The sequence below is a fragment of the Arvicanthis niloticus genome, chromosome 7 (assembly GCF_011762505.2).
Source record: "Arvicanthis niloticus isolate mArvNil1 chromosome 7, mArvNil1.pat.X, whole genome shotgun sequence".
Classification (NCBI taxonomy): Eukaryota; Metazoa; Chordata; class Mammalia; order Rodentia; family Muridae; genus Arvicanthis; species Arvicanthis niloticus.
This window is the reverse complement of record NC_047664.1, coordinates 65,365,375-65,389,711: the sequence shown is the minus strand read 5'-3', so window position 1 is coordinate 65,389,711 and position 24,337 is coordinate 65,365,375. Positions and strand designations below refer to the sequence as shown.

Here is a 24,337-nt window from a genome sequence, read left to right as displayed (position 1 = left end):
AAAATAAAATAACATGTAATAAACACTGCAGTTGACAGGTGAGTGCTTACTATCTGTCTGGTGCTGGTTCAGGGACTTTCTTGTTTTGATTCTTTTCCGTGTTATGATAAGCCATTCAAGGGGCAACAAATGCTATAAAAGTTGGTGAGATAGTATAGCCATTATCAATAAAGTGGTTATTGCTTTAGTCATAACCACTGTTAACTATTTTGGAAGGTTGTAGCCTTCCTACACCTTTTCTCCAGATTGTGTTCAGTAGCGTTTGCAAAATGTAATTTGCTTTTCTCTTGACTTGAAATTTCCAGCTGTTATTTCATCAAACTACCATCAGATGGCAGTATATAGTGGTTATTAATAGTTTAGTTTCAAGAGAAGAGCACAGAAGAATCAAGCAAGCACAAGAATCAGGAGCAAGTATGAGATTTTGGGCTTATGTCCACTTACCAGTGAGTACATACCATGTGTGTTCTTTTGTGATTGGGTTACCTCACTCAGGCTGATACTTTCTAGTTCCATCCATTTGCCTAAGAATTTCATGATGTCATTGTTTTTAATAGCCGAGTAGTACTCCATTGTGTAAATGTACCAAATTTTCTGTATCCATTCCTCTGTTGAATGACATCTGGGTTCTTTCCAGCTTCTGGCTATTATAAATAAGGCTTCTATGAACATAGTGGCGCATGTGTCCTTGTTATATGTTGGAGCACCTTTTGGGTATATGCCCAGGAGGGGAGAAGAGGCCCTTGGTCCTATGAAGGCTGGATGTACCAGTGTAGGGGAGTGCCAGGGCAGGGAGGTGGGAGTGGGTGGGTGGGTGGGGGAGCACCCTCATAGAATCAGGGGGAGGAGGGTGGGATAGGAGGTCTCTGGAGTAGAAACTGGGAAAGGGGTTAACATTCGAAAAGTAAATAAATAAAGTATCCAATAAAAAAAAATCAAGTGCAAGTCAGGCACGTGCTAGCCATGGTAAGGTTTGCCAGCAAGGAACGTGGTGAATAATCTGGAAACATCTGTTGCATTAGCTCTAGTGGCCACGGTACCATAGCTCTTTGCAGCTCTTGCCAGGCAAGGGTTTATTTACTTCTCTATGGAGACCTTGGTTGGGGTGGAAAAGGCCTTTACAACTCTGCATAGGTCCTCATTTCACACAAAACTGCGCATGAAACCCTGAAGTGCTAGAGTTTGGGTTTTTCTCTGCTGTCCTCTTCTGTGGCAGAGGCTGAGGCAAGAAGGTTCTTGTAAAGTGTGGAGGGTTCTAGGCCCTCTGGGGTTCTGCATCACCATCAGTCTGGCTCATATCCAGCACCTCCTCTGAAGCTGCGTGTGAGCTGGCTTGGACTCTCATCATCCGGTTAAGGGTCCACAGCTCTAGCCTGGGAGGTAAAGATCTACCCTAAACCTAATAAGAGCCAACTGGAAGGGTTTGGAGGGGAAGAACGTTATGGGGAAAGATGCAATGCACGTGGAATAAGATAGCACAGAAGACACACAGAACTGCCCAGCTCTGCCAGGCAGTGGTGGTGCACACCTTTAATCCCAGCACTTGGGAGGCAGAGGCAGGCGGATTTCTGAGTTCGAGGACAGCCTGGTCTACAGAGTGAGTTCCAGGACAGCCTGGGCTATACAGAGAAACCCTGTCTCAAAAAACAAACAAACAAACAAGCAAGCAAACAAACAAAAGAACTGCCCAGCTCTGAGAGGGTCTGACAACCTCCCAGTGCTCTGTGAGGATTGCTTTAGGTGAAGCCTTTGAAAGGCTGTGCTCTGTTCTCTGGGTTGTAAATGTCTGAGAGTTGGTATTGCCTGGAGTAGATGAGACACATTTCTCATGGATTCTCTCCCTCTCTCCCTCCCTCTCTGTCTCTCTGTTTCTGTCTCTGTCTCTCTCCCTCCCCTTTCTATCTCCCACCGTGTGTGTGTGTGTGTGTGTGTGTGTGTGTGTGTGTGTGTGTGTACATAGAGAATGAAGGCTCTTGGTAGACACAGCAGCAGAGGGCACTGGTTTCTGTTGATCCACCTGAGTCTGAGTGAGCCCCAGGACTAGTGTTTGTCCTAGCTCCTACGTGACGCTGTCTAGAGTATACAAGTTGGTGATAATACCCCCAACTGCTTCAAAGCAGATGATACAGTTTTAGTTCCCTGGGTTGCTCTATCTCTGGTTGGCTCAGGCCAGCTTTATTTAAAAGGGGAAGGTCAGTATCTTCAGGACACTGTAGCATGGTGAGTTCCTAGCAAACAGTGAGGTTACCACGTGGTACCAAATGATGTGACCCAAACCAAGTTGCCAACATGATCACTTGGATGAAAACTAATATATCATCACCATCGCAGTCCCAACACAAAGGCAGGCAGTTCATAAGTATCTTAAGGCTTCAAAATTTTTGTTCATTTTTTATTTTTTTATTTTTATTTTTTATTTTTTATTTTTTTTGGTTTTTCGAGACAGGGTTTCTCTGTGTAGCCCTGGCTATCCTGGAACTCACTCTGTAGACCAGGCTGGCCTTGAACTCAGAAATCCACCTGCCTCTGCCTCCCAAGTGCTGGGATTAAAGGCGTGCGCCACCACTGCCCGGCATTTGTTCATTTTTTAAAAGTGTTTCATAACACTGTCTTTTACCCCTCCTTTCTTTTTGACATAGTCTTACTCTGTAGCTATCTTGCTCCGAGATTCCACCAATGGCAGTGCTGGACTGGACCAGAGGGCAAAGAACAGAGATGTCAGGGCTCTATCTCTTCCTCTCTCTGCCTTAGACAGACTCCTATCCATCCTGGAAGCAATTCTGCCCTCTGCAGCTTTTGATGGCCAACAGAAGCCCCTCATGTCTACTTCCATCTCTTATCATAGAGTAGTATCTTCACACACGGTTTGTTACTATAGCCTAATACCACAGACTGAGTAATTTGCAAACAAAAGGAATTATTTTTCAGAATTTGGAGGCTGCAAAGTCTAAGGTCTAATGGTTTCGTCTGGCAGGGGCCTTCTTGCTTCATCAGCACACAGATGAAGGTTTTACATGGTGCACTTTAGAGAGAAAATAGGGATGGGACACAGATGAGTGTCCTTAAGAGGTGAGCAGGAGGGGACATTCCTTCTCATCAGCAACCCGCTCCTGTGATATTCATATCACACCACTAGTCCTAACAGCACCTTTCTAGAACCCACAACCTTCAGCACTGTTGCTCTGTGTGTGTGTTGGGAGGGGTGGGGGCAGTAAAGTTCAACACAAGTTGGACACGGGACGAATATTCAAATCACAGCAGGTGGACACATCTACCTGCTTTGACAGTCTCTGTCACCTCATCATCTCATTTGGCTCTCGGATTTTCCCATATCTGTATAACCAAATGACCACAAAGCACATATGACTTCCTTGGTTTGAAGGGAGTTATTGCTGTTCTCTTCAGGACCTTGCCTATTACAGATAGCATCGTTGTCATTTGACAAATGCTGGTCTTGGGTTCTTCTGAAAGAACCAGTGTCATGTAGTGCGCATGGCATGCTTGCTGTGTGCCTTGTGTAGGGCAGGTCACAGAGGCGGCACTAAGGGTAGTTATGGAGGACTTTAGTCTTGTACTTATCTCTACTGAGTTCTCCTTCCTTCTGCAGCCTGCTTGCCCTGCAATGTCACTTCAGGACAAGTTCACTTTTTTCCTTCCAACCTCCTATGCCCTCCTTTAGGAGATAGCCTAAATTTCCCCCCAGAGAACATATAAGGAACATGGGACCTTCATACTATGTTCAATGATCTTAGGAAATCCAAAATTCAACCAACATGTGTGAGTGACATTAGAGAATAAGTTTAGATGCCCCTCATATCTGTTGAGATGTGGACAGCACTCTGCTATTGGGCCCTGTAATGTCTATTCCTGGTTGTCAACTTGACTACATCTGGAATGAACTACAATCCAGAAATGGAGGGCACATCTGTGATCCAGATCTTGAGTCTGAAAGACACAGGTTTCTGACCTGGATCTTAACATGAGAATGTTGAGGCATAGTAGCCATGAAAAGCTTAGGCCCAGGCAAGGGTAGTGCACACCTTTAATCCCAGGGCACTAAGGCAAGCAGATCTCTGAGCTCAAGGCCAGTCTTGGATAAAGCAAGTTCCAGATCCAGGTGTGATGGTACTCATCTAAAGATTAAAATTTGGCCCACGCCCGTTGGAGGCCTACACAAGGACATTGGAGGAAGGAAGATTCCCTATTCTTGGACTGTTTGCACTTACTTTGGAACCTACTTCTACAGAAGACCAGCTGAAGCAACTAGCCTTGTGGGACTGAGCAAATACTAGATTTTTGGACTTTCTATTCTTATTCATTGTTGGTCTACAGACTATAAATCATTACAATAAATTCCCTTAATATATAGAGATATTCCATAAGCTCTGTGACTCTATACAGGCCCCATTATTAACAAGGCTGGTTTTCACTATGCGCAGGAAGGCCTGTGTGGGACTCCAACTCAATTCCTTAAGAAAAATACCTACAAATTTCCCCCTGGACTTGATGGACAGCTGTCCCTTGGTATCTATGGGGCATGGTTCTCAGACCCCTACATGCTCCAGTCCTTTCCATAAAATGTAGTATTTACATATAATTACATATATGTAGTATCTACATATAATCCACATACACAAATACTCTCCCATATTCTTTATCCTTTAGGTGGTGGCCATGATTCTAGCACTTTCAGACATCTCTAGACGATTTATAATGCATAGAGCAATGTGAATGCTACGTATAGCTATTATTCTGTAGTGTTCAGGGAAGAATGAACAAGCTGCCACACACTGCAGATGCAACCATCAAAGGCGTAGCTAGACAGCATGTGCCAACGGCCTTGTAACAGCTTTTCCTAAGCACTTTCCATCATCAGTGGGTGGCAGAATCTATAGCTGCAGCAGAACCCACAGACAAAGGGCCAAGTGTGTTTGTTGAGGAAGTCACATAGATAGCTCTGAAGAAAGTGGCTGAGCTCAGATAGAGAGCTCAGATAATCACGTAGCCTCATGGCCTTTCATCAGTGACATTAGATGCTTTCGGAAATTCTGCTACTTGCATAGAACCCTATTGCTTAGATTAACTACATGACATTCAAACTACGTTTAGAAAGAACCAGTGAACTATAGTGATGGATGCCCAGCTCTGGGTAGGTCCAGGCCATGACCTCCTAGATGACATTTTATCTTTGGGACTATAGACTCATGTACCTTGAAGAGTTTTCACAGAATAGTTTTCTTGAGATAATTTTTAAAATCTGAAAGATGACTCCTCCACCTTAACATGTATAGTTCAAATAGGATTCTTGGTCATATTTTAAATTTTTCATTTTTATTTTTTGTTTTTAGAGACGGTCCCACTATGTAGCCAAGACTAGCCTTGAACTCGGAACACTCCTGTTTCTGTCTCCCAAGTGCTAGTTTATAAGCAACTGCCACATGCCTAGCTTCTGGTTTAAATGACAAAGCAAGCTGAGCATGACCCATCTTTGGCTTTGTCTGACTCATCAGAGAACCTCTTCTTTACTTTTTGTGATCAGTTTTACCTCTAAGGCTCTATCACCAGGTCTGGTCAAAGTGCAGGTAGAATCTGTAGGGAGCTGTGGTAAAACACATAGATACGACCATATTCTCTGGCTCCTGACACAGAGCTTCTAAAACTTGGGTAGTTTCCCAAGTCCCAGTGGCCTCTGGATTCAGAAGGAACCCTGCCGACTGCACTTTGGTTTGTGCTACTAAGGTGACTTAGGTGGGGTTCCCCGAATAGCCTCAGAGTGTTACCATCACCTCAGACACCAAGTAGAGGTTTTGGTTGGTTTCAATATCATCCACTAATCTCTCTGTCTCTATCTATCTTTCTGTGTCTGTCTGTCTGTCTGTCTGTTTGTCTGTCTCTCTGTGTATATGTGTGTGTATATGCTCACACTGTGTGTTAGGTGATGATAAATACTGGAAACTAAATAGAGATTGAACTTTGCGATTCCCACAGGCAGTAGGAGTTATGGAAAACTGTACAAATGCCCCTGTGCAGTAAATGCCCGTGTGTGCTGGGAGGGTGGGTGGTGCTCCCCAACTCCATGGGGCAGAAGTATCTGCTCCCGTGGCCCTCTCAGGCCTTGTCTTTGTTTAGCATCATCTGGCTGCTCATCTAATTCTTCAAACTATACTTCGGAACAAACCAGTAAATGTAACCCAATAATTTCTCTCAGTTCTGCAAGCCAGGGCACCTTTCAATTTTGATTTATGGCTGCTTGGCCACATGTTCAGGGTCCAGGTTTGTAACCAGCGTATGAAATGGGGGCAGTCTTGTGACTTTGGCACTTAACCTGTGGCATCTGGTGCTACCTGTGGACAGCTAAAGCAGGGAGTTGGTTGGATTGTGTTACACCCAGCTGGTGTGCAGAGGTGGAGAACTGCCCCATGTGCAAAATCTATGCAACTACCTCAGCAGTGAAGACCTCTGGGAGAGATCACAGAGGACAGAAAGCAGTGTGTTGTTTCTTAGTGGGGCTTAGAAGAGGAGGACGGGCTCTTAAAGCAATGCACAGAAGATGGTTTGCTGTTAGAATCCAGGCAGTGGGCTCTGGCGTAGGTTGTTAGAAACTAGGTGGCCTGGGATTCATCACAAATCCTCCCTCAATCTCAGCTTTGCCAACATCAAAGTGGGAGAAAGAAAGAGTAATATCCAACCTTTTGGGTCTGTTGTGAGGACGACCCCATACAAACACATGATAAGCCTGGTGCGGTGATTTGAGAATGAGAATGGCCCCGATAGATTCAAACATTTAAATGCATGGCTATAAAGAAGTGGCACTACTTGAGAGGGGTCAGGAGGTGTGGCCTTGTTGTTGGAAATTACGACACTTAGAGTGGGCTTTGGGGTTTCAAAAGCTCAAGCCAGGCCCAATGTCTCACTCTTCCTGCTGCCCATGGGTGTGGAAGTAGAACTCTCAGCTCCTTCTCCAGCACCATGTCTGCCTGCATTCTGCCATGCTTCCCACCATAATGATAATGGACTGAACCCCTGAAACTGTAAGCCCCAATTAGTTTCTTTCATAAGCGTTTTCATAGTCACGGTGTCTCTTTACAGCAATAGGACACTGACTAAGACACCTGGCAAAGACACCTGTGCTTGGCACGTGAGTTCTTGATATATGCTTGCTCTTGCCATGCTTGTTGTCATTGTGAGGACACCCTCAGGAGCTGGGTGCTCAGACACTGAAGAGAAACAGGTGATGCTCCCACTGTACCCACCCGGAAACCACAAGGGGAATTGGCATATATCTCCAACACAGGAGCTGTCTCATTTTGATAACCAGCTTTATCTGAGAGATGACAGGAACCCTGGAGGAGTCCTGGAACATCTGGGAAAAGCCAGCTCCTGCAAATAGTGCGGATGTTTTTTTAGAGAAAACCACGTGGAGAGAAGCTTAGGTAACGTCTTAAAGGCTACAAAAATACAATGATAGATATATGGCCATTGCTTAGGATAAATGAAGGGTCATCTCCAGATGTGTATCCCTGAAGTGAGCTTGCCGAAGCCCTCATCCACTGTGATTGTACTGGGAGATCCGACTTCTAGAGTTCAGTGAAGTCTTAAGAACAGTGATCTAATCTGATAGAACTGGAGAGTTAGGGGGGGAGTGGGGGGAGAGAAAGTGAGCCCCCATGCATCATGGGCAGCTGTGTGAGGTCACACAAGACTGCCAGCCACAAGCCTGACCTCCGCATCGCCGTCGGAAGCTGTGGGAGAAAGCATTTCTGATGTCTAAGCTACCCACTTGATGACATTTTGTTCCGTCAGGTGGAGATGATTAATACAGCACTCAAGCCAAAAAGACTCTTCGAGATGAGACATTCCACCTGCCCCCTGATGTTATAAGTGTGTTTATGGACCCAAGACAGAAGCATGGCAAAAGGTCAAGAAAAGAATTGTACTTCGAGGATGTCCCTGTGTGTTCAGTGTTTCTAAATTAAAATAAAAATCATTTTCAACTGTAAATAATGAATGTGGCTCAGGGGCCTGAGTGTCTTCCAGATGGAGGATACTCTTATCAATGACTAGGCCACGGGGGAGGCCTCTGGTGCCTGTTGAAGAATTCACAGCCCATCCATGCAATACTGTATTTCCTGAGCACCTGAGCCCTGAACTTGATACAAGGTATGTGTAAAAATAGATGACCAGCTAGGAGGATCAACCTATGAATTTGAGGCTAACCTGGGCTACATAGTAAGTACATAGTAAGTGTCTACAGAGGCTAACCTGGAATGAGGCCCTGTCTTTCACAAACAAGAACAAGAACAAAACCAACAATAACAACAACAACAACAACAACAACAAAAAACCCAAACTAAAACAAAAGACAAAAAAAAATCAACACCCCCAAGCTGAAAAACCATGAAGAACTTTAGATGACCACTAACGTGTTAGAAGCACTAGACTGAAATAGGCAAGGAACTCCTTAGATACGTCATGAAGATTCGGAAGGCTTTTTCGTGGAGATCTGGCAGCAGGCGGTACTGGTGATTTGTTAGAGCACACCTCATGGGGAATGCAGTAGAAATGTAGCAACCCACTTATCCTCCCTTCCCTTTCCCATCTTCTCTTCCCTGGCTCTTTTCCTTTCTCCTTTCCTCTAACCCTCTGAGACAGAGTCTTGTTGTCTATCCCTGTCTAGCCTCGAGCTCATGCCAATCATCCCATTGAAGCCTCTCAAGAGCCAGGATTACAAACCTGCCACCAGGCCCGGCTCTCTCTTAGACACATTCTTTCCTACCATGGCCATTTCGTTTGCTAGGTCCTAAGGCACGATGATCTCTTTGTTACTGCATTATTACACTATTTTTGAGTCTGTTTTCTCATCCGTTCGTGTCCCTTTCCTGCCTTGTTAGCCACACAGAAGCCATAGGTCCTTTCAGAGCACAACCGTGAACAGTCATTATCACCGCTCCACCTAAATCCTTCCCAGAGCCTTGGGATATTTAATATCATGCAATACTAAATACACCAAGTTTACATAGAGCTTATTATATACCAGTGGCTAACTGAAATTTTACAGCTATACTTGATTCTCATATCTTGTGGGCCACATTTTTTGAATGTTGCTGACTTGTTAAAATTTATTATTAACTCTGTTAACACTAGTCCTTATCTGGTGCTTTATGGCATTTGGGCACACGCAGAGTAGCAAAAATAAGAACCATCTGATATTGATGTTTCTAGCTGAGCTCACACGAGGTAGTTTTCTGTTTCCTTGGCTGGATTATTGTTCTCTATAAGTGCGTTCTCTACCATTCATTTTATGTTCTTTTTTGTTTGTTTGTTTCACTGTTTAAACCCACCAGGCACAGCATGGAGGTACTCTCCTGGGGTTCTCAGGTAAAAAAACAAAAAACAAAAAACAAAAAAAACTGAGCTATGCCTCACAGAGGAAACAGGTGCAACAGGTAAGTTTCATCCTGGAGTGGGCTGCAGCGCTGCTAGCTTCAAACTAGCTTAAGTGATGAATTAGCCACATTTTCAAGTGAGGTGCTTTGAAAGAGAAACATAAAACAAGGCATGTGTACCGATGGGCTGCTGAAAATGTGGTAGGAGACCGACAACAGGGACGTGGACCTGTGGTTTGGAATCCACGAAGTCCTCATTTACAGTAATGAGCTGTAAGCTCTGACTGCCATGACTCACTTCAAGCTAAGAGCGCCTTGCAGAGTTAAGAACACACAGAGCCTTGTAGAATTAAGGATGCCTGCCCCCAGATGCTTACAACCCTCTAGGGCACCATTGCTTTTCTCTTTTCCTGGCCATACAGCTTTCTTTAAATCTTTCCCGATCTCGTCATTGGGCTATTTTCTTTGCTTTTTCATCTCTATCCAGTTTAGATACCTATTGTCACATCTGTATAGGAGCTTTCCTCGTCATTCTTTTTAGCATAAAGTTAAACTGATTTACTTTATTAGTTATTAGATGAGAGCCCTCGGGGGCTGGAGAGTCTAACACTATGAGGGAGAAGCAACCAGAACCAGTTACATGACACCTTTGAGCATGAGAAACCGGGTGGACTTAGAGATGGTGGCCCAAGCTCAAAACTTAAAGCTCACAACTGATGGAATGGTCCAGGAGGAAGCCATGAGCAGAGATTGAAATGTAAATGAATTGAGGTGTCCAGAGTGCAGAAAGGAAGGCATTGGGCCCACAGTATTGAACAATGCCGAGCGACTAGGAGGCCAGGTCCTCACCCTGCCACACTGGGTGGCAGGAACGGTAGGCAGGCAGATGACATGGATCTGAAAGAACCAAAAAGCTCTGCAGAGATGGGGGAAGACTGTGATGGTCTAGAACTTGCCAGAAGCAACAAGGATAAAGGATGTCCCACAGGACGGCTGAGATACATGGAGTAGGGAAGTAGCAGGCTGCGTGCCCTGGAGCTGAAGTGGAGAGGATGGTCCCGCAAGTTGGTTGGTTAGGGAGCCGGGGAGGAGAGTCAGAAACAAATGGAAGAAAAGCAGGATGGGTTGCTTGGGTTTTCTTCTCTGCGGCAAATAACCCACAGATTATTCCAAAGAAGGGAAGACTTATTGTGGGTTAGCCTGGTCTCAGTCCAAGGCTAGCTGATTCACTGTTCTGGGCCAGAGGTGAGGCAGAATAGCATGGCTATGGAATCATGTACCAAAGAGCAGCCAGAAAGCAGGGGGCAGGGCGGAGAGGACACGCCCTAGTGACCTACTTCCTCCTGCTAGGAGTTTCCTACCAAACTATTTAGGACCTCCCCAGATACCTCCATTCCAGTGGTCCCAAGCCTTCAACACAGAAGGGACATATTTCATACTCAAATTATAACAGAAGGTATAACCCGGAACCTGGTCTCTCAACTGTCTGATACACTGGAGTCACCTGGGGGCTGGACATTATGGGTAATTTCTGATATAGGGGTCTGGGGTGAGACATAAATAAAATGCATTCCTGACAAATTCCTAAAAGTTTGAGGCTACAGTCATGGGATGACACCTTAGAGCCTGCGTGCTGGGAATGTGTGAACACCACTGATGTCCCAAGGTCCTTGGGAAACTGGAAATCTTTCAGTGTGAAGATTTGGTTGGTTTGTTGTCTCATCATACACATTTTTAATTCTCTTCCCAACAACAAAATGAAAAGGCAATCACAAGGAGTTGGAGAAGTGAGACAGTAAGAAGACTGAGCAGGTAAGTGTGCTGTTGCCAAGACCGGGGATCTGAGTTCAAGCCTCAAGTGGTGGAAGAAGAATACCACAAGTTGTCTTTTGATTTCCACACAGGCACACGTGCCCAGCACACACACACACACACACACACACACACACAGACAGACAGACACACACACAGACACACAAACACACATGCACACACACAGACACACACAGACATACACACAAACACACACAAAATATTAAAAACTTTAAAATAACAACAACAAACCCCACAAAAACCTTAAAATATGTAAGTCACATAATTGAACTGAAATCTGAATGAGCCAGAAAAAAAAAACGGATTTTGGGACTTGCTCTGTCCTACCCAAGTGATATAAAATGTAGCCAAAAGTGAGAAGAACAGACCATCCCACAAAGCAGAAAGCTGAAAACTGCTGGCTTACCTGCTGGGGAGCTTCTCCATTAGGCTTCTCTGGGTGTTAAACTGCATTTCCTGAAACAACAACAAAGTGGAAAACTGAGGGACAGTTGCCTCATTTTCACAGCAGACTGAGAAATACCCAAGGAGGCATTTCCCGAGGGGCGCAGGGCAGTGATGTTGCTGTGGGGGTTTTGGCCTGGAGCAGTGGGCCCAGGCAGGCAAGAGGCCTGAGGTTTGTTAGGCCTGACTTGGCAGCCCAGCTCCAGGCACTTAGCAATCAATTAACAATTAACCAACATCTCAGCGTTCCCATTTATGAAATGAGATTGTAATGAGATTGAAATGGTATAACATGTAAACTGTTCATTACACACTGGGCATGCTGGACTTGTTAACACTATCTACTACATCTGAGTTCTGAACGCTTGGGTTCCCTTCAGAATTTAGATGTTGAAAACAATCCCCAGTGTTGTGGTGTAAGGGCGAGGCCTTTGGGATGTGAGTGGATCATGGGGGCAGGGTCCTTACAAAGATGCCCTTGGGCTCTTGGCCTTTCACCAAGCAGGATCACAATGCAAAGACGGTCATCTAGGAACTTAGCAGAAAGCAGTCTGTTAGGGCCTTGATCTTGGACTTCTCCGTCTCCAGACCATGAGACTGGGTTTCTGTTGTTTATAAACCATCCAGTCTGGAGTGTTTCGCTGTAGTAGGTTGAACATTTAACATACTCGTGGGTAGTGTTAATTACTGAACACTGCATGGCAATACGTCTTCACACTAATGGATATAGGGGCGGGCAGGAGGGAGGAATTAAACAAATTTGCTCTTTAGGGATGTAATCAAGCAATGCTTCAACTAGTAAAAAGTATAACCATTCAATGAAATACATAATTTAGAAAATATCTTTGCTTATGATGGAAATGATGTACAGAATTTAGAAGGCAAGGAAGTGTTCAGATGTGCACCCCTCTGTTTAGTACTTCACTATATACACAGACACATGTTTAAGACATGCTTTAAATTCTACTCCCAAGTAACTAATGAGATCAAGAACTCTGACATACCATACAATACTGGATGACTCCATACATCCAGTGATTCAGTTTCATATTCTGTTAGCTGTGTATTTTCACCCAGTATTCGTTTCTATTATTCAATATTTCTCTAAAGATAGAAAACATCAATTGAATATCCCTCATCCTACTGTTTTTTTTATTAATTTTAACCACACTGTTAATTATTTATCGTCAGTATCATGAGTACATAAGGACAATATGAGCCAGGTGAAACTCACGCATTCAGGGAGCAAGCCAGCTATATGGGGAGAGCAAGGAGACCAGAGAGCTTACACATAACTCAGACAGTCTGTAGTGCACAAAGAACCCCGGACATAACCTGGGGAGGCGATACCCTGAGACCTGCGCAGCTCTGAGATGTGGGTAGTACCTGAGTCAGGCAGGTGGGAAACCAGTGTGGGCCAGTTATGACAGGAAGGCCTACAGGCAGAGGAGCCTGACAAAAAGGAAGCCAGTGGCGCTGTTTACTAAGCCAACAAAGAATCCTGAAACTCCAGCTTTGTGTCAAGGTACCAGGAAGCTGTGGCTTACCCAGTAGAGTGACAACCTCCGGGGAGGGGAGGTGGGATGAATATTCTGCATTCCTGATGTTTAAAGAACAAGTCAGTGAGGAGCCTGAGGGGCCAAGGGTTTTCTTGGAAGTCTGCTACACTCCAAGAAGAAAGACTGGAGGAGGGAAGACATCTGCATGGGTGTGTGTGTGTGTGAAAGGTTTGGGGCAAAAGAAGTAAAATGAACATTGCAAATATTTGAGAGAGGAGGCCACTGCAAGAGTTCCGTGCTGGGGACGTGCCCTTATTCCCTGGTGTTGGTAACTCAGAAGAATTGATGATGTCTTATTTTTGCTTTGAAAACTGTTACTGAACTATCCATTGGAGGCTGCTCTTCAATGCCCACACACAGACAATGAGACCTGAGACCGGCAGGTGCTAAGGACTGAAGGCACGAAAGGTCAATAGGTCACTCTCCTTGACCCACCATAGAGCGAGCGCATCACATGATGGGTAGAGGGATATTAGAAGCAGAGACAGAGCTTTGTGGGAAATAGCTGGATGCAGGAGAATACAGTGGCAGGTGTGCTTCCATCTGAGTGAAGAGTGGACCCTTTGAGAGAGCAGTAGTTGAACTACAAGGTTTGGTAGTTAAGAGTGCTTACTGCTCTTCCGGAAGACCCGGGTTGGGTTCCCAGCACCCACCATGGGTGTCTCACTATTGCCTGTAACTTCAGCTTTAGGCGACTTATCTTCTGGCTTCCATGGGCCATCCTACACACATGGAAATGCTGTGCACACAATTCACATGAATAAGAAATTATAAAAAATGATTTTAAGCCAGGATCCAATACATGGATGGTACCAGTCTTATAAAGCCTAACTCTCATCAGGCCCCTCAGGGGCAGGGAGCCTTGAGTGGCTCTGTGGTGGTGCCTGTCAAGGCATTATGACCCTCAACTTTGACTTTAAGCCTTGCATTATGCAACATTCATGGTTTCCCCCCAATTATCTCGGAAACTCTAATTCTATTTCCAGTCAGCCTGGTATTTTTTGCTGTTTCAACCGCGTTCATGATATCCTGCCTCCAAGCCTTTATGCATATTATTTCCTTCCGGGCCTCCTTGTCCATCAATACTTTGAAATTTTTCCTTTACATTTCAATGCATAAAGCTTAAAGTTAAAATGTAAATCAGTAAGCTGAGACCTAGTCACGTAGGCTATCAGCAAAGCGCTGTCAACTCTTCAGAACGTTCTATAGCTACACAGTCCAATACAGCAACTGCGGGCCACACAATTATTTTAATTTAAATGACTGAGAATTAAATACAGTTAGGTGCTTGGTTCCCCAACGGCTTGGTTTCCTCCCAGATCATTTGAGGACATTAAACCCTACTAGGCATCATGTCCTTTGTCCATTGGTAACAGTGTCATATTGCTTGGCGTACCCCGGTTACTGCCCACAGGATAGAATCTGTACTCTGCTGTTTAGTTCTGAGGTGGAGGCTCCCCTACTTCCACCTCTGAAGGGGTATTTCTCCCCCCCCCCCCCACACTCCCAGACCACTGGATCCCTATGGGTGTGTTGGGGGAGGCAGCTAGCAGCTCAAAGTTAGCACATCTTTGAAACAGCATTTTCATTTGGAAAGACTGATCTAGGCCTACATCCAGAAAGTTGCCTGGAGCATCTCTCAACATCTCAGTGCCTTTGCCCCTTCAGCTGAGGTGTACGATCACGGGCGACTCAGGATTGCCAGGTGATCAGGTACAAATACTGCAGCTGTCATTCTTCTTGCTGCTCCTTGTTGGCCTGCGGTGAGGAGACGGGTCATTTGGAAAGGAATTGGTTTCCTTCTCATGAAAAGAACAGAAGGTTATAGAAAGAAGATTGTCCACTTTGTCATACAGATACTACGGGAGCCCCTCTTACGGAAGAGCGGTGGCACTTCTTTCCTCTCCTGCTCATCACTACCCAGTTTTCTGGCTTTTTGGTTTGTTTGTTTGTTTGTTATTACCAGAGAGCTCAAGTACCTGTAACAGGAAGGGACATTTCTGCTTAAACAAAAGTGAAGGGAAAGGTCGGAACGTTTATAAAGTCGTCCCCCCCCCCATGCCAGGCGCATGCGTAGGTAGTTTCCAGTCAGTCCATAAACCCTCCCCATGAGGCCTGGGGGGCGTGGCAGGATGTGAGATTGGTGTCTGGAGAAGGGTTCTAGGTGGTGAAAAGGAGGCTGGGTAGGATACAAATTTAGAAATTGAATTCAGGTTTAGGTGAGAGGAGGGGTACCTGAATATTACGCTAAAGCCAGGCCATGAGATCGGCTGGGTGGCACCGCGCTGGCTCTGGTGTGCATGACTGAGGTGAACTGAGCCAGCCGTGACTTAATTGTAGATTGGTTTTTGCCTCAGTCTGTATGACAAAGTGGACAGTCTTCTTTCTATAACCTTCTGTTCTTTTCATGAGAAGGAAACCAATTCCTTTCCAAAAGGCATTACATTCTGAACATGATAAGCCCGAGTTGGCACCAGCGCTTTTCCTTGTAATTGGCAAACACATTCAGATGGGGCTTCTGTTTCCCTTTGATGGCCTCCCGCCCCCAACCCTAAGCAAGGCCAACATCTGACCAGCAAGAAAAGATCTCACGCAGGGCTTTTTTTCTCCCAACAAGCTTTGCAAGCTTTGCAACATCTTCCTTGGATACGGTTCAGCTGGGGGCCTTCCCTGTATTCCAAGAGGAATTCCGCATCCTCACAGAGAGCCTTTGTTGTCCGGGGTTATGCGAAGCTAACCGCTTGCTTGCTTTGCACAAGGAAGTATCTTTTCATTGTGTGAAGTCACGATCAAAGAGGACTGTGAGAGCAAGCAGGAGAACAAAGTGGCGATTTACATCTAGAATTGCTGCAGAGAAAAGAAGGGCCCTGTTCCTAGAGAAAAACTCAGTTATCTCAACATGGAGTGCGATTTTTACTCATCTACGAATGGATTTCATTTTTAAGATGTACTTATTTTTTAATTTGGGTTTGCCTGCAGGCTAGAGGAGGGAGTCAGATACTCCGGAACTGGAGTTACAGATGGCTTTGAGCTACCAGGTGTGTGGGGACCAAATCTGGGCCCTCTGCAAGGGCAGCAGGTACTCTTAGTTGCTCAGCAATTTCAGATGGGTTTGTACAGTTTAGTCCTTCGTATTTGTGTAATTGGATTTTCTTTTTTCCTCTGTCCATGTGTGTGGTGTGAGTGTATGTTTGTGTATGCATGTGTGTGGATGTGCGTATGTGTGCGTGTGCATGTGTGTGTGCATGAATGTGGAGGCTACAGGCTTATGTCAATTCCTCTTCTACTCTATCCTTCACTTCTCTTTGGAACAAGGTCTCTTGTTGATGGGCTTCCTGATTGGCTAGGCTGGCCAGTCTCAGCGCACCAGGATTTCTACCTCCTCACTCCTTTGGCTTCCTCCAGTGACACACACACACACACACACACACACACACACATATTGCAATACATATGTGTAAATACATGTACATAACTATGTACATATGTAAATATATATATATATATATATATATATATATATATATGCATGTACAAAATTCTCTGTCTTGTTCATAAACATCTTAAATCTTGTTACAGGTCTTAAAAAACTCATTAACTTACATGACAATATCTTGCTTCAAAAAACAAAAACAGAATATCATATATTTATATACTTACAGATATATTATAACCAATATACATATAAAACAGACACACATACAAATATGTGTACACACACACACACACACACACACACACACATACACACAAATATCCATCATAAGCACACAAAGATTTGGGAAAAGCAGAAAAACTCGGCTTTGGTCCCAGCAAGCTAACCTTGTATTATGATTTTCTCCCTATGATGTATTAGGTAATTTTTGTGAAGCTATGACCAAAACACTTGAGAGAACAAGTATAGAGAAGAGGGCTTTATTTTGGCTTGTCGTTTCAGGGGCTCAGTCTCTGGATGCCTTGTTGTAGCATCACAATGGCAGATGTATATGAAAAGCTGATCTACTCAGAACGGACAGAGAGTGAGGATGGGACTGAGGACTTGAGACTTGAGGACTTCAAAGTCACTCTCTTGTGACCTACTTCCAACTAGACCTTACCTCCTGAAATTTCCAGAATATGTCAAAATTAGAGCCACCAGCTTGGGAACCAAGCATTTGGCACATGAGTCTCTGTGTGTGGGATTTCATATTCAAATCATAACCTATGGTATGTTTTATGTCCAATTTCTGGTCAATTTTATACAATACATAAGTAACTTCATGTCCTACCTCTCTCCCCCCTCCCTAGTCAACACGATACATTTGTCCTTTCCCATAACAACATATGACGGCTCTAGTGAATATTCTAAGCAGCTACAAACAAGTCCATGAGTGACCCTCAGCTGGTTTATTAACTATTTTTCTCTAGGCTGTGAAGTTTTTTGAAACTTTCTATTTTTTTGGCAAAGTTCTTCCAGCTTTCAAGGTCAAGTCTACGGTACATATGTAAATACTATTTGTGTTTGATGTTTTCCCAGCCCCTCCCCCCAACCCAGGACATGAAAGTAGAAGAACACTTTAGAAAAAAAAAAAGATTCCTGGGAATGGGGAGAGACAAGGAAGGGGAGGGGTGTATGTATGCAAATATGATCAAAGTACGTTAGGTACATGTATGAAAATGTCCTACTAAAACCCACCATACATACCTAATGCATGCTAATAAAACACACAAAATTCTATTTCTGTGTGGATCAACTGTTTCATCTTAGATGCGATGGTCGGGGAGCACAGAAACAGACAAACAAAAAGCCCACATTGTCCCTCCCCACTGCAGCAAAATCCCAAGAGATGAAAACTTCGGCCAAGTTGACTTTAGCATCCTTTGTGATGCGTTACATAAACATGGCTATCCTAATAAAGAGCCCCACATAATGTGAATACTTAACCACCACCCCACCCCCCCACCCCCCCACCCCCGACCCAACCAAAGGAAAACCCTTCTGCCTGATGGCTTGGAGGAAATTGTGCACTGTAAGTACTTTCTGCTCGGTCTGGCAAGCTAGCTACTTTTCTAAGGGAACCAAGAGCTTTGCATGCAAGCTTTGTCTCCATTAGTAGTAGCCAGTTCATCCTTGAATCGAATAAGACTTGTCCAGGTATTATTTTTATCCCTTCCCCTTAAGAATTCAACTCCCATGAAAGGAAAGCAAGTTCCCAGAAAATATTGCACAATTTCCCTTCCTCCCTCTCTCTTCCCCCCTCCTCTCTTCTTTTCTCTTCTCCATCCCTCTCTTTCATTTAATAACAAATACTACATTTTCATAAGTTAAAATTAGGCAGGAGGAAAATTCTCCAAATTCTACAGGTCAAAGAATTTATTTCTGTGGAAGAAACAACCAAACAGCTCCATCTTCTGCAGTGTGGAATGTGATGCGGAAATGGAGTTTGTGGGAACCGTCCTAAGGGAATCAAAGTAGACAAGTAACTCAGCGTAGCAAAATAAGCATAGCAAGCCACAGATCACAAGGGCACCTCCAGAGAGTGGCTTAGGGTGGAGGCCAACCAAGTCTAGAAACTGATAAGCTCTTATTTTTAGTTCTCTCTAAATAAACAGATGAACAGCTAAAATGACTACATTTTAAGCCTTAGCGTTTCCTTAGCTGGATACACTAATTTGTGAAGTGTATCAGCTTACTGCTCTTCATGGAAAATCCCATTTCTTAAGCCAGAGGCTGCTGGATAGGAATTCTCTAATCTTCATCTTAGGTGTGCCTGTGCACACTGCAGCAAAGCAGGAGCCTTCTCTACAACCTGCTTTAGAGTGTTCATAGATTTTTTGACAGTATTTGCTTTTTTTTTCCCCTTAGCTTTTATGTATGCAATGTTCTGCCTGCATATATGCCTGCACACCAGAAGAGGGCACCAGATCTCATTATAGATGACTGTGAGCCACCACGTGGTTGCTGGGAATTGAACTCAGGACCTCTGGAAGAGCAGCCAGTGCTCTTAACCACTGAGCCATCTCTCCAGCCCCAGACAGTGTTTGCTCTTAATAGAGAAAACATATAGAAAGTTCTATATCAGACACAGCCAACATAATTTTTTCTTATCTCCTCCCCCCACCCCTCTAAAGTAGGATCAAAGGGTTTCACGCTGGGGTTCAGGCAGGTGCAAAGTTTGCAAAGCAATTATACCCTACAGGCAGTGCTGTGCTGGCCAGTGTTTAACAACTGGTTTGACAGAAAAACAAAGGTATTTACTATAAATAAGAAGCACAAAGCATATGCTATACAAATATTAATAAACACACTTCTACAAAGGAAACCTAGGCTGGGGAGACGCTCAGGGCAAGAGCACCTGCTATGCAAATATGAGGACCTGAGTCTAGATCCTCAGCACATGCATACAAACCCAGGCGTGGCCATGTATGTAACCCCACATATGTATGTACATGTACACACACACACACACACACACACACACACACACACACAACTGATGTATTCTTCCTAGAATGATCGGAAGGGGTTTTGTCACGCAGTCAACCTATGACCTCAACTGACAGAATAGGTGTAGTTCTGATATGATATGAATGCAGCTTGGTGTTTCCATTTAATAGGATAGAATAAAGAAAGAAAGAAAAAAAAGGCCACACCTGGAAACTTCACTTATTCATTGATAACATGAGCAAATCTTTGCTAAGTCAGATCATTTTTGGAAATTAGAAGAAAAATTTCCTCATGCAATTTTTGTGTGTGTGTGTGTGTGTTTTCCCCCATGCAATGGCAATAGATTTAACCTACTTTTTTTTTTTGTTTTGTTTTTTTTTTTGTTTTTTTTTTTTGTTTTTTTGAGACAGGGTTTCTCTGTGTAGCCCTGGCTGTCCTGGAATTCACTCTGTAGACCAGGCTGGCCTCGAACTCAGAAATCCGCCTGCCTCTGCCTCCCAAGTGCTGGGATTAAAGGCGTGCGGCCACCACCGCCCGGCAATTTAACCTACTTTTAAGTTTGATTTAAAATAATATTTTTGTCATTACCTTCCTAATCACAGACAGGCAACAACAACAACAAAAATAAATAAATAAATAAATAAATAAATAAATAATATCAAGTCCTGATTCACAGTTATGGTGTAATTGCTCCCAAGATGGCTGGTTTGAAGCTTGTCATCCCAGGACCCTGAACATAAAGTTTAAAGGCCACACAGAGCACCCTACCCTGGAGGACTGCCCCCTACCGGCCCAAACACACACAAATCCCCTTAAGAGAAATGGTAAAACATTTCAGGTATATTTTTGGTATTTACCAACTTTTCTTCTAATGTATTTAATTCTACTTTAAAATAATTCAGTTGTGAGTGTTATTAAAATCTCAGTAAATTGTTGACATTCCAGACCCCCCCACAGCCAGTCCTGGCCAGCTGTGGCACAAGCTGTCTGGATTTTGTGCTTGAAGGGCAAAAGCACTTCCCAGGCAATTTTCCCCCAGCCACAGGCTGCTAACCTCCCATTAACAGTCACCTTAAGGGCTGACTACCCCTGCTGTGAGTTAATCAGTCTCCAGAGGGTAGGATGTTCCCAGGAGAATTTTAGCACCCAGGGAAACCAACTCTAGATCAAGTTACCACAGCTAGTGAAGTGCAAGTGTGTGTGTTTGTGTGTTGGGGGAGGGGAAAGGGGGGGCAGGGAGACACCAACTCTAGGTCACGTGACCTCTCGGAGGCGCTCAGCTGCCTTTTCTGGAGAATGAGGAGAATATAGTTTCTGAGGCAGCCATAGGCTAGAAGTGACGTAAGCAAAGATGCTGGATTAGTTCCTCAGATGTAGCCCATGCTCAGAAACTAAACACTCAGTATTGCGACCACACAAAAACAATCCAAACCAAAATCAAAACCACCCCCCCCCCCAAAAACAAACAAACAAACAAACAAGAAAACAAGATTCCAATGCTGGTTGCATGGTCAGTTGGTGATCCACGTCCGTCCTCTCTTACAGCCCAGACCTGCTTCACTGATGGATGAGTGGGAGGAAAGCCCCGAACATGGAATTTCACACCTGGCTCACAGGGTCATTGTTTTCATCTCTTTCTCTCTCCAGGAGTGACCATGTATAGGTGAGCTTCAGCACGAACCCAAAGGCTAACTTCCCAGTCAGTACTTTACATAGGAATCAAGGGATGTCCGTCGGATGCTGGAAGCGGAGAAGACTCAGTTGAAGAACTGGAGAGGTGGCTCAGAGGTTAATAAGCAGAAATCTCTGTAACTTCAGGTCTAGGATATCTGACGCCGTCGTCCGACCACGAGGTGAATATACATACACCCAGGCACACAGGAATGTACACAGTTTTATTTTTTTAATCTTAGAAAAAGGATTCAGCCTCTTCCTGTGTATTCATCACAGACAATAGGATCCAAATTAGATAACACACACACACACACACACACACACACACACACACACACACACAACAACTAAAAAGGTCTGATCCTTTCAATAGTATCATGTGCTACACATATCATTAATGTAGGGATTGCAGACTTTTTTTTTGGATCCTTTCTTATTTCAATTTTAGTGGGGATAGTGCATGTTTAAAGAACAAGGAAAAACGATGGAAAACTAGAAAAAGGCTTATTAGATTTTAATACGTGAAGTCAGGGTAACACCTTTCTCATAGGTTTGCTGTGTCATGGAACGTGTCAGGGCCTGTTGTAGGCAATCCATTCGTCCTTTCTCCTTTAAACCAACTCAAGTTAATTGGAGTTATAGATGAACACAGATGAGAAGGCCGGAGGCCAGCTTTTCCTGTCATCTCAGGCACCTGAAGCAATGCGTTGATTTCATTTCTCTTTTCTAGAACACACTCTGCTCTTCTAAGAATAAACAATAAACATAACAGCCCAGCTACAGTTGTTACTGACCAATCAGGAATTCGGTTTAGGAAGTACATACTACTGGTGGGATTCAGGGATGTGGGTGGCTTTTTGGCCTTCTAAGAAAATGGATTAAGAATCTAGTGGAATTATACCTAGACTAGTAGGTGTGTGGCTGGAGGCTGAATTTCTGATCCTGTGACCTGTCAGTAGATGACAGGGTCTGCTACCAGATGCTATCAGAGAATAATAGAATCCTCTGTCTGGAATAGTGTCAGGCTGACTTAAATACAGAAAGTGATCCATACCCACATCTGTGGATTCAACTAACCGGAAACCAAAGTCCCTATGCTCTCGCTGTGTCTATACTAAACACAGTATAGTGTTTCTTTCTTGGCACCTTCTAAACGACACGTTCTAGCAATTACTCACGTTGCCCTTACAGTGGATTAGGTATCACAAGGAATCTAGAGATGATGACAGTATATAGGAAGATGCTCACAGATTACATGTAAATGCCATTTTATATGAGGGACTTAGCCACCCTTTTGGGGCCGTTATTTACAGGGCTTCTAACACCAATCCTGTGCACGTACTAAGGATGACTGCGTCTTCTCTGCCAGATAATGGTCTGAGAACTTAGAACAATAAAGACATCTGGTTTACTCAACTAAGTCAAGTGTCAACAGCTACATAGCTATTCGATCAAGGCCAAGATTGTACTACACATTACACTAGGTCTTTAGCATCGTAAACTCAAAGGAAGCTGTATAAAGCCCAGATTGCTGCAGCCATGAGGAAGCTGAGGGAAGGGAGAGGCAATCACACTCCAACAGGGCTCCAGCTGGGGTGTGGTAAAAGCTAACCTTGTTCCACTTTTTCCTCACACGTATTTTCAATCTATGTTATCAGCAAGCAAACCGAGCACTTCACTTCATTTTGTAAACTAGAAGTCGGAAATCTTCTTTTCTCAGTTGTTTCTGAACTCAAATGAGAGTGTTGAATTAGACTCATCTGGAAGTCATTTCTGATTAAAACGAACCTTCAATACATAGTTATTATAAAACCTCTGTTTCTGGTATAAAATACATTATTGTGTTTTTTATGACCATAATTTCCTATTTGACACTTATTCCCACGGAAGCCTGGATGTTTTGAAGAACGCACTGAGGCATCTTATTAAAATGTAGATGTGTCAGCTTTAGAGGTGGCATCAGCTTCTGCTTTTCAACAAACTCTCAAGAGACTCCCATGGTCCAGAAGAGTAAGGATTTAGAGCAGTGGTCCTCAACCTTTCTAATGCTGTGACCCGAGACCCTTCATGTTGGAGTGATGTCCCAAGCATAACATTATTTCACTGCTACTTCTTAGCTGTAATTTTGCTACTGTTATGAACAGTAATGTAAATATCTGATATGCAAGACATCTGATATGTGGCTCCTGTGAAGAGCTTGTCTGACCCCCAAAGGGGCCATGACTCTCAGGTTGAGAACTGTTGGCTTAGAAGCTGTTTTAGCAATAGGTACTTGCTTAGTGCTCCGCTCAAAAGGAACTGTCTATAAGCAAAGACTTTCTCCACAGGAATAAGTACAAAATGAATAAAATTTCATTGTTTTTTCTATTTCTTGGTTATGCACATAGATATTAGTAACTTGATAAAACAATCCCCTCCCCTCCCTCCCTCCCTTCCTCCTCCCCTTCCTCCCTTTCTCCCTTCCTTCCTCCCTCCCTCCCTTCCTCCTTCCTTCCTTTTTGTTTTTTAGGACAGGTTTCTCTGTGTAGCTCTGGCTATCCTGGAACTAGCTTTGTAGACAAAACTGGCCTTGAACTCAGAGATCGGCCTACCTCCCGAGTGCTCCTGAGTGCTGTGATTAAAGGTGTACATCACCATACCTAGCAAAAAGACATATTTTTCTTTCTGATAAAAAATGATGTGGAATCATAGTTTATATTAATGGTTTCATTTTGATCTTAGCCACCAAGTTAAGATTTTGACACAGTTGAAAATGAATTCAGCAGAGATTGCCAGACCTTGCTCGGAAGAACACTTAAGAAAAATTCGCAATTCATTTTCATGAATATTTTTATTTTAATCTTGTGTTATAGTAAGACCCATGATTATTATTAAATTACTTTATAAATGTACAAGATATTCTTTTGACCACCATCGTTTTTTAACTGAACAGAACTATTTTTTAAACTGAGACTAGGGAGGCAAAGATATATTTCCTCACAATTTTAGTTAGTAACAATCAGCAGTTAAAATAT

General features: G+C 43.8%; 1 protein-coding gene across 13 annotated transcripts in view; it reads right to left on the bottom strand.

Moving 5' to 3' along the window:
• Pgcka1 (PDCD10 and GCKIII kinases associated 1) overlaps positions 1–24,337 on the bottom strand; it is an 81,756-nt gene that overhangs the window by 10,659 nt on the left and 46,760 nt on the right. For 7 of the 13 annotated variants that reach the window (XM_076938527.1, XM_076938522.1, XM_076938523.1 and 4 more), the window contains exon 2: positions 11,626–11,675. The exons of 1 other annotated variant lie outside the window; for it this stretch is intronic. In XM_076938527.1, the coding sequence (XP_076794642.1) occupies positions 11,626–11,675 (50 nt within the window). Of the gene's footprint in view, positions 1–458; positions 645–11,625; positions 11,676–12,667; positions 12,768–24,337 lie in introns of those variants that run through there. 5 more of the 13 variants (XM_076938524.1, XM_076938517.1, XM_076938515.1 and 2 more) reach the window with 3 other exon arrangements.